The sequence below is a fragment of the Epinephelus moara genome, chromosome 24 (assembly GCF_006386435.1).
Source record: "Epinephelus moara isolate mb chromosome 24, YSFRI_EMoa_1.0, whole genome shotgun sequence".
Lineage (NCBI taxonomy): Eukaryota > Metazoa > Chordata > Actinopteri > Perciformes > Serranidae > Epinephelus > Epinephelus moara.
This window is the reverse complement of record NC_065529.1, coordinates 19,336,260-19,346,893: the sequence shown is the minus strand read 5'-3', so window position 1 is coordinate 19,346,893 and position 10,634 is coordinate 19,336,260. Positions and strand designations below refer to the sequence as shown.

Genomic DNA, 10,634 nt, shown 5'->3' with positions numbered 1-10,634 from the left:
AGCTGTGGCCTGGTGCAAATCATACTGCTGCATAGAGTGTTGTGGTGAGTCAGGGTCTGACACTGGCATCCACTGGCAAGGTGGTGGTATGTGATGGGTTGTGGTTTGGCTAGAGGTGAAAGAAATAGCCGCAACCCTGTGTGTATCAAACTGCCATAAAAGGTGCCTCAGTACGTTGGTTTTTGACACTGAAATCATTGACATATTTGCCGAGTTGTGAGTGAGAAGACAAAAAAAAGAGGTGAAAATAAAAGTGAGAGTACACTATGAAGATTTGGTGATTTGTGATACTGCGTAAATCATAACTAAATAAAGAAATACAAGTATTAAAGATTATAAATAATTCAAAATAGAAATGATATAAGACCCCAGCTGCCTTTATCAGGAATATTTTAGTTGCCTGACTGATCCATCTTCTTCCTTTCACCTATTATTAGAGAGATCATTTTCTGTATTTCTTATAGGACGTATTTATTGCACATTTGGAGGGTAAAACAGAAACTACTGCAAACAATGAAACTACTCAGGGATTTTACAGACTTATCATGGTGATTATTATAGGGAATTTCTAGTGATACCATATGGTAGACAAAATATAGCACTGCATGCATAGCACAGATGGACCTCAGGTCCCCACAGAGATAGCATTGGTTTCCTAACTCTGCTAATTGCAGCTGTTTTGGCACATTTGCCTCTCACTACGCAACCACTGTGTTATGTGAAGTTTGTAAAACAGTGCAACATGTGCAGAATGAGAGGTGGAAATAAATAGTTGTGTTCCCACCCACTGGACTACATTTCCCATGCTGTGGTGGGCGTAGTCAAGGCGGATACGCATCAACATGCCTTGATGCGTCTTGGGTCTTTTTCTGTGAACTGTGGCAAACAAGTTGTGCCTGGAGCTGCAGAGGGGGGCTGCTGCTGATCGGTAGGCAAAAACAATTTTTAACGAACAGCTGCACGTAAAGCAGGACACGTATAACCGGTAACAACATGCCATTTTACTTTCACGGATCCCGTGTTATTTTCCCTCCGTTAACTTTCTTGCGCCACCCACCACCACCGCGCACAACAACGGCTTTCTGTACGTCGGACTACACTGTATGTAGAAGTTGGGGTTACATAAGCAAACAAGACCTTATATTCTGTACGAGTATTACCTTATAAACGCGTGTTTGTGTGTATTATAGGCTTTTTATTTAATAACAAAATGCATATTACAGGCTAAATATAAACTCTGAATCAGTGTCGGTCACACACACACGTGCAAAGTAAAGATTCCAACTGCTGGTAACTGTTTCTGGTGCTCTAAAGTTTTACTGTGTGCTTACATATCTTAGTTTTTAAACAAAGTATGTAACTATAGTCAGCACACTGCAACACGTCACACTCACATACTGTATACGCACGCGCAAATACGCGCTCCTTTTTCAGACCAATGTTCCGACTGAATCAGCACTTCTGTGTTTACCATGTTTCCCCATGTCAGGATAGATAGTGATCAGCTATAAACAAAGAAATACCCTAGTGTGAGCATTTGCTGCTTTTTCCACACTGTTCAAATGGAAAAAAAAAAACAGCTGAAACTATTAATAAGTTGAAGGACAGAAAATTCAAATGCAACAACTTTGTTTTTTTGTGTCTGTATTAGATATTTACTAAGTCATGGTTGGATTTTTGATTTTATATTTTATAAAACAATAAAAGTAGGTAAGTAATGTTAAGCAAAAACCTCCTGGCTCCAGCTTCCTCTCAGGTTCCACATGTGAATAGTTGCTGTAGAGCTGCTGCAGTGATTCTTTTTATTCTGATTGCTGAGGCACTATCTTTGAAGCTATAGGCTACTTCTTGTAAAAACCTAACACTAAACAAGCAAAACATAAATTTCTTACAAAAGCAAAAAGCTTGCTGAGTTTATTAAATTTTTTGTCTGATTGGTTAGTCACCATCTTAGAAACTGCAGGCTATGTTTACAGAACTCTTGACACTAAGGGCCTTGACACACCAAGCCAGTGGTCCGCCTTAGGTCAACGTAGGGCCATTGGTCTGTGTTTGTTGTCCTGTTTTTTTGTGGTGTGTCCTGCACTGTTTGCACTAGTCAGCCCTTTTCAGCCTTTTTCGTCCAGTTCAGCATGTTGAATCTGAGATAGCAGAGCCCGTCGGTGAGAAGCAGTTGAGCTCAGTGCACGAGAAGAGAAACAGAAGTGAGGAAAGCAAACAAACGACTAAAGTCAAGAGAGCGTGAGATCAAAACAAACTTGTTATATTGGGTAAGACTGTGATTTTAACTGCTGAGCTCTTTTGCAAAAATGGTTTGTAATTGTTTGTTTTATTGTTCTCTAGCACACGGTAAATATCTTTAGTGCTTTTAACATCGAGTTGTGTTGTTAATATGCAAACTGGCTAACTAGCCTCTAAAATCGCTTTTTGAATGACGAAAACAGACTACCGCTGCCTTCAGGTTAGGAGAGTTATTTACTCTCACGCAGGTGCAGAATGTACATTCATATTTGGTTGTTAGCTGTGGTTTTCGCAGTGTGTCAGGTGCAACCATCTGCTGAGACACAGGAGACGTAAGGCGATGCAGCAGTCAGCCTTCGTCACCATGTCTGGGGCGTTAACCACAAAACTTAACAGCAAACCAGACAGCAAAACACTATACATCTCTGTGAAAAGCAAACAACTCTTGCAAAACTTTTCTTACTCTCAATTTTTGCGTCAATACAGTTTACACAAACACATCATTTAAATAAGCACATGACGCACCAAATACGCACTGATGGTGAAAATGAAAAACACTTGTGGCTTTTCCTTTATGTGTGTGTGCAGGGTACAGCAGTTTGCACTGAAGTTTTGTCATACATGTACACATTTCAAATCTCGTCTTCCTTGTGGGTCTGGCTGTGGAGCACTTTATTAGCATCACATGGGATGTTGTGCCAGGCCGCACATTTGTCAGTATAAAAAGGCCATTGGCAAAAATAGTGTAGCAATGTAAAGACCAGTGTTCACAGTTTTGCAAAAAGTGTGTTATAGAATTACAAACTGATTGTAAAGCACAGAATGTGTATTCAGTTTGGTACACTCTGTCCAACTATTGGCTGTTAGTCCTAATGGTTTCAGAGATAGTGCTTCAAGAATCACTGCTGGTGTTTATGCATTCAGAAAAAACTGTAATCGATTTGTCAGTTCACAGAAAATGAAACATTATGATAACTGATTAATCTTTTCAGGCAAAAAACAACAGCCAAAAAATGTCAAACCCTCTCTGTTTCTAGCTTTTCAAATATCAGGATTTGTCATACACGACAGTAAACTGAATATCTTATATCTTGATTTTAGTTGATGGAATAAAATAAGCTAAACAGATCACCTCGGGCTGTGAGAAATTGGCATTTGTCATTATTTTGTTTTGTTTTATAGGCAAAGGAATTACTCAGTAAATTGAGAAAGTGATCTGCAGATTTAGTGAAAATGAAAATAGTTGAATGTCACTGAGTTTTGGGCTTTTGTTTGATCAAAATGTTAAGACATCTCCTGGGATCTGAACCTGTGGTGGTCATTTTACACATTTCTTTTCTTACAATGTTATATACTAAAAGATTAATTGAGACGGTTGTTAGTTGCAGCCCGATGTGATAAATGTAATATCATAGATTGTCTTAGGTTAAGTTCTTACATTTGTTCTTGCACTTTTCCAATAGAAAAGAAGAAAGAAATAGACAATGAATAAATACAGTAAATCTTCCCCCGACTTTCCTGGTCAATTCCAGCAGCCTGAGCGGATCTCCAAGGAACCAACAGTTAGTTCTCTGTTAATTAATGATGGGCTTATGTTATCACTCCTGTTGTTGGGGGAAATCTATACTAAGGGTGGTTGAACACAGAATTAGTCAATTAGATTGCTAATTAATAGCAAGCATTTTTTATTATCGACCCTTGCTGCCAGGGCCGAGCATGAGGGTCAATTGCAGTTAGGACTAGTCAGCAAACAGGGAATCTGGAGAGGACTGAACTCCCCTCGGTCGGCTGTGTACCTTTAATCTAATCCATTTTGATTAGCTGAAGCCAAAATAACTAACATCAACTAGTTAATTACCCGTAAGACTTTTTGCCGTGTCCCTGCTGGGAGGGACAGTCAGGTCTGAATGCGATAGAAACGAACGTGCATGTCAGAATGTTTTTGTCTTGAACGAACCAGGTTACTTCCAGTTTTGGTTGGTCTGGCTTGACGGAGAGCACAAAGTTTAGTATTCTTTCCTCTCCTTCCCAGCACTGGCAGAGCTTTAAGGCCAAAATCCCCTTTTCTGCTCCCCTACTTCCTTACATACAAATGAGTCTTCTTTCAATTGAACTCATATGTTAGAATTACTGCTGGGACCATCCACTTTATCCTCTTATGGGTAATTGGCAGTAGATTTGTTTTGTTAAATCTCAGACACATCTTTAAAGTTTACATCCTGACAGCGTAATACCTCTAAGTGCTGTGGAATCACTTTGTGCAGTAATGCAGAGCATGTAAGACAATGCCAGAAATGTAATGGAGGCTTTGAGCTGACAAGGAAACAAGATGGACTGAGAAACAGGCTGACACTTCAAGCTGATCATGCTGGGGCTGTTTTTCCCTAATGTATCTCTTGACTAAGCCAAACTGGTAAGCAACATTAGGTGAATGTTCTTTCCAAAGGCTCAAGCTACAGGCTGCCTCTTTGTAGTTAGAATTTTAATTTGAGCACTTTTCCCTAAAAACCAGTGTTGATATGAGAAGAGCAAATATTGCATGAAGACCCACACACTGACTTTTCAAAGCCTATTTTCTCTCTCTCATGACAGGCAAGCAAACAGACATAACAACGGGGCCAGTGTGCAGCAAACGAGGTTCCCTGGAAAACATTTCTGTGATCTGTAGGACAGCGACTCTCAGAATTGCCCGCTGAACTGCACAAGTCATGTACCAAGTTGTGCCGGGAGGGGCGGGAGGCACAATTACAGATGCACTCCCCAAGCAGAAACACAGCAAGGACACTCGACCCTTAGTCGGAGCTGGAGTAATCGGCCTGGTGCTGGTAATTGCAGCAGTGACTGCATGGTGTTACTACATAGCCTCTCTACGCAAAGCTGAGCTGCTTAAGACTCAGCTTCTGGATCTGAATAAAGATGGCTACATTATCCGTAACCAGGGAGGGTCTATTGTTTTCAGAATGGATTTCAGGTTGGTAATTTTGAACGGTCTTTGAATTTTGATTTTTGTGTGATGATGCATATTTCGGATACATCAGACAATGTATGTAAAATGTAAATGTGTTTTCAGTTATTTACATCAGATATGTAAGGTTTTGTTCTGACAAAGATTTTCTTTCAATCTTGGCAGGTCAGGAACACTTGATTTGGATTCATGCTCCAAAGAAGGGGAGATGCTGAGCTGCTCACGCACCTCTGATAGAAATCTGAACTTCTTCATTGAGACAGTGCGACCCAAAGACACGGTACAATGCTATCGTGTGCGCTGGGAGGAACTGGTTCCTGACATTCCTGTTGAGCATGCCATGACATACAAGTTTGCACACTGGTATGGTGGTGCAGTGTCAGCAATTCAACACTGGCCTATTTCTATTTACGGCCAACAGGCTCCCAAACCCTTTGTCACTAGCGACGTTTACTCAAACCGCCATGAATTTGGTGGAATTTTGGAGAGTTATTGGCTTTCCTCCAATGCTACAGCCATCAAGATAAATAATTCAGTGCCCTTCCACCTGGGCTGGAATGACACAGAGAAGACCATGTCCTTCCAAGCGCGATACAATGACAGTCCCTTCAAGCCAAACCCAGGAGAGGCTCCATGTGCTGAACTCAGCTACAGAGTGTGTGTGGGCTTGGATGTGACATCCATACACAAGTACATGGTCCGCAGATACTTCAACAAACCATACAAAGTACCTGCCAAATCCATGTTTCGCCATCCTATATGGTCCACCTGGGCGCTACATAAGACTGACATTGACCAAGAGAAACTCTTGACGTATGCCGCCAACATTCGCAAGTATAACTTTACCTGTAGTCACCTGGGACTAGACGATCGATACACCAGCCGCCACGGAGAATTTGACTTTGACCCAATAAAGTTCCCCAATGCCTCGGCCATGTTCCAAAAGCTGAAATCAGATGGATTTATGGTGTCGCTTTGGATTCACCCGTTTGTCAATTATGACTCTGCAAACTTCCATTATTGCGTGGAGAGGGGGCTTTTAGTCCGAGAGCCTACAGGCCGGCTGCCAGCTTTGGTGCGCTGGTGGAATGGCATCGGCGGCATTGTGGACTTTACAAATCCAGAAGCCCGTAATTGGTTTTCCTCCCAGCTCCGTTCACTGCGCTCTGGCTATGGAGTGTCATCTTTCAAATTTGATGCTGGGGAGACCAGCTACTTACCATGGAAATTTAGTACCTTTACTCCCATTCGGGACCCGAGTTTTTTCACAAGACGTTACACGGAAATGGCTATTCCCTACAATGACAGAGCTGAGCTGCGCAGTGGCTACCAGTCCCAGAACATATCCTGCTTCTTCAGACCAATTGACAGAGACTCTGTGTGGGGCTATGAGCTGGGTCTCAAGTCCCTTATTCCCACAGTGCTCACCATCAGCATCCTCGGCTATCAGTTCATTCTACCCGACATGATCGGAGGGAATGCCTATCTGAACCGCACAGATGGAGATCGTGTATTACCCAATCGCGAGCTCTATATCCGCTGGCTGGAGCTGGCAGCCTTCATGCCCTCCATGCAGTTTTCTGTCCCGCCATGGGAATACGACAATGAGGTAGTTGAAATTGCTCGGAAATACACAGCCATCCACGAAAGTATTGTGGCGCCACGGGTCCTGGAGCTGGCTGGTGAGGTGCTGGACACCGGGGACCCAATCATACGGCCCCTGTGGTGGATTGCCACACTTGATGAGACAGCCTATAAAATCGACTCCCAGTTCCTGATTGGGGATGACCTCATGGTAGCCCCAGTTTTAGAGCCTGGAAAGCAAGAGCGTGACATCTACCTCCCTGCCGGCCGTTGGAGAAGCTACAAGGGGGAGAGATTTGATATCAAGGAGCCACTGCATCTCACAGACTATCCTGTAGATCTGGATGAAATTGCTTACTTTGTTTGGGTGTAGCAAGAAGGGATTGTAAAGCTTAACAGACTTGATTAGCCTTTGCTACAATTTGCTTGTAAGACAAGCTTCACAAATTCAGCTTTTATTCTTGTGTGCAAAGGTTGTTTGTTATGGAAAAGCTATTCTGCCACACAATATGACAACTTTTTAAATACTACAATACACCACAAATGTGAAACTGTTCATCTCAAAAGTGCTCAAAACCTCATCTTAATTTCTTATGTCATTTAAATGAATAAAGGAATAATCTTTTTTATTTTCTTTTTGTATTTTTTTAGTGGTTTGATGTAAATATATATCAAGGTATTGTCCTTTAAAGAGAGACTATGTAACTTTTGACAGCCACTGTCAGTGTGATGCACGTTCACACTTCACAAGAGCCAGGTCAAAGTTCAGTTCACACAGTTTAAAATGAACTAGGTCACGTTCATAGTTCACAATTTGAAATTTGAAGTAAGTTCACAGTTCCAAAGAATTAACTAGTTTATGTTTGTGTCTTCGATGCATCAACTCGATGTGTTGTTTCAAATTTGTTGCCAATGTGGCTGATGTTGGGAGAGTTGTATTTTCAGACTTGGTGGCAAATATCGATATGAAAGTACTTGTCGTAAACCTCGGTATGCCTTAAATTGAGTGTCAATGTCACAAGAGTGACTGACACTTGCATTCAAATCCGTAAATTGCAAACTGATGCATTCAATTCACCATTCACCAAAAGTATGAGCACATTCAATGAGCATGCACTGCTAGCGTGTTCATGCACAACACTGGCCACTGTAGCCAGAAGTCACAATTATGTACTTATGATGATTGTAATAACAGTAGCACAGGTAATGAAGAGTCATACAAATTAACAAACTGGCTCCATATTGTCAGTTAAACAGCAATGTCTGTTTCAAGTTTGCTAACATTAGCTGACGTTAGTCACTTTAAGCTACTTGTCATACCAGACCACGCAAGGTTCCAGCAGCAAAATCCCATTACATATAAAAGTTACACAGTCTCACTTTAAAGCCTGTGCAAGCCACATATATCAAACATTTGTCATAAAGGGAATACGCAAACTGTGAATTAAGTGAGGCAAAGTTGTCTTTGCATGCCATAAAGTTGAAGTTAAATTCAAGCCAAACAGATCATGTCATGGGAGGACAATTAAAGGGGTGTCATTATCGTCATCAAACAGACAGTAGGCTACATAAAACCTTCTATATTGATAAAAAATTCCCTTTGACTGAGACATCCTACTTTCCTGTGACACTAATGACTCTTCTTCTCTTCTGCTCCGAGATACTTTCCAGGAAGTCAGGTTTTATGCTTCACTTATCAGGATGAATGCTTGAAGTTTAATCATTACAAACTGCACATGCTCTCATTTGTGGAACTGAGTGTCATGTAACTACTCTTAGCCCAGACGACGATGCCTTTTATTAGGCACTAAATATTTTATGCTCTTCCTCAGGTAACAGCCTTTTTCTGGCTGTGGTGTGTTTTGAAGTGTCTTGTAATTGTCTTATTTTGCTTTGCTGACTCCAAATGCAGCTAAGCAGCTAGTCATACTCCAGTATATAATATGCTCTGGTTACTTTAAACCTACTTCTTATGCAGTGAGGAAGTCCATAGATGTCGTAAATTAAATTACCAAAGTAGATGGTACAGTGTGTTTTGTAACCTTGAGTTTGTTAATGTGAATATTTTGTAACTGCAGTGACATCTCAAAGTGCCATGTGTTAATAATTACTGCCACATACTGTATGTGATTTCATGTTATGCTATACATTTATTGTTGTTGCCTTGTTACATATTGTACATTTATTATGTAATATTATCGTTAATTTAACCACTTAACAGAGTGAGTTAACTCTTTATGTGCAATCAGAGAGTGCACCACTTATGCTAGAAAACTAAAGTTCCCATTATGCATCTGCAAATATCTGAGAAAAAAAAGAATTTCATAGTTTTCATATCATATCAGAGCACATTATGTGATGCAACTGATACTTCCTCAAACTCTGTTTAAGGCAGCAAGCAGAGATGTGGACTTGACTTGCAGACTTGAGTCACAAATTTGATGACTTTAGACTCGACAAAATCAAATAAAGTCTTTGACTTTAACACCATTGACACTTGACTTCACTTGACCTCACTTTGACTTGAAAATACTCGATACCTTCGGAAAGAGAACGTTAGAGAAATGATTTCAATATGAGATGAGTTAAATACAACAAGACAGGCCAGAAACATACAAAATTCATTCTGTGGTACTGGACAATTGTGCTATATGCTATGAAAAAACATTTATTAATTATGTTAGTATAATACATTATTACTCTATTGTTAAAATGGCATTACATGTGATGAAGGGTACATTATAATCTCTTTAGGACTCAAAACTCATTAAGGACTTGGGACTTGAGTACAAAGAATTTAGACTTACTTGTGACTTGCAAAACAATGAGTTGATCCCACCAATGGCAATTAAAGAATAATATTGGTAACCAGGCTTTTGGATCCCGACCCTGAACATGACAATGACTCCCTCTGGTTCCTGTTAGCTTTCATAAAACTTGTTGAGGTAAGCTTTGACGTTGCATTTAGAAAAAAAACTGTTACTGTGTAATAACGAAAAGGAAATGTCCACATTCTCATGGTGCAATGTTCTCGTGTGACAATATTTCTCTATTTTTGTTTAACGCTGTCTTCTGTGGCTCGCAGGTTGACCTGAGTGGGTTTTGTTTGTGCCTTTTGACATAGTTATATCAAAACAGCACTACCTATTTATAGCAGTTCTCACTCAGCATCTGGGCCAGGCCAACCTCTGAGGCTATTTCTGTCTCAGACTGTCTTGCTTTATGATGAGACTGAGAGATTATATATCTCGGACTGAATGTTTCTTTGCTTTAGGCTCTTATGACCCAGTGTGTGCTATCTGCCTCGAGTTATTGTAACTGGACATTGTGCTAATTTCGGCAAGAGTGCATACTTGATGTCATTTTGTATGAATGTATTAAAAGGAATCATGTTTGACTTCTGTCTGCGGCTTAATTTGTGTGAAACACACAATAATCTTAGTTTTAAGGGAAGTGTCACATGAAGGACTTGCTACTATGACTGATGCTACCAGATGGTGTTAAATCCCCAAAGATCAATAAATGCCCAACTTTTACTTATTTACACACACAAACACATAAAGTTCAAGAAAAGACACACAGACATGAAATCCAGGTCAGTAAGCTGACTGCGCAACCAGTGAGCCAATACCAACCTGTAACCTCATATGAGTCTGCAACACATGAAAACTAATGTGCCTATCAATTCAATATTGAAAGAGACACCCTTGAGGGACTTTTTCAACTTTTGGCGCCAGGCTCATCACGGGGCGATAATGACAAGGTGATGAAACAATTGTGCGGGTTATTTGGAGGCTGTGTTCAGATCAATAAATCATCTGGCGGTTCATGATGTGAGGCCAGA

General features: G+C 40.6%; 1 protein-coding gene across 3 annotated transcripts; it reads left to right on the top strand.

The window, feature by feature from the left end:
- The first annotated feature begins 820 nt into the window (after window positions 1-820).
- Window positions 821-10,187, top strand: myorg (myogenesis regulating glycosidase (putative)). Of its 3 annotated transcripts, none has more exons than XM_050037039.1 (3): window positions 821-928; window positions 4,834-5,212; window positions 5,372-10,187. In XM_050037039.1, exons 2-3 carry the CDS (start codon window positions 4,950-4,952, stop codon window positions 7,161-7,163), a joined length of 2,055 nt encoding a protein of 684 aa, XP_049892996.1. In that variant the 5' UTR covers window positions 821-928; window positions 4,834-4,949; the 3' UTR covers window positions 7,164-10,187. The 3 variants fall into 3 exon arrangements, with proteins under 3 accessions (XP_049892996.1, XP_049892995.1, XP_049892997.1); XM_050037038.1 differs by lacking the exon at window positions 821-928 and adding an exon at window positions 1,720-2,270; XM_050037040.1 differs by lacking the exon at window positions 821-928 and adding an exon at window positions 3,079-4,654.
- Window positions 10,188-10,634: the final 447 nt, after the last annotated feature.

Bases quoted from the DNA above. Each gene is read 5' to 3' on its own strand.
- myorg (XM_050037039.1), top strand. From the start codon at position 4,950: ATGTACCAAGTTGTGCCGGGAGGGGCGGGAGGCACAATTACAGATGCA. The intron at 5,213-5,371 runs GTTGGTAATTTT...CAATCTTGGCAG, and splicing joins GTTTTCAGAATGGATTTCAG to GTCAGGAACACTTGATTTGG.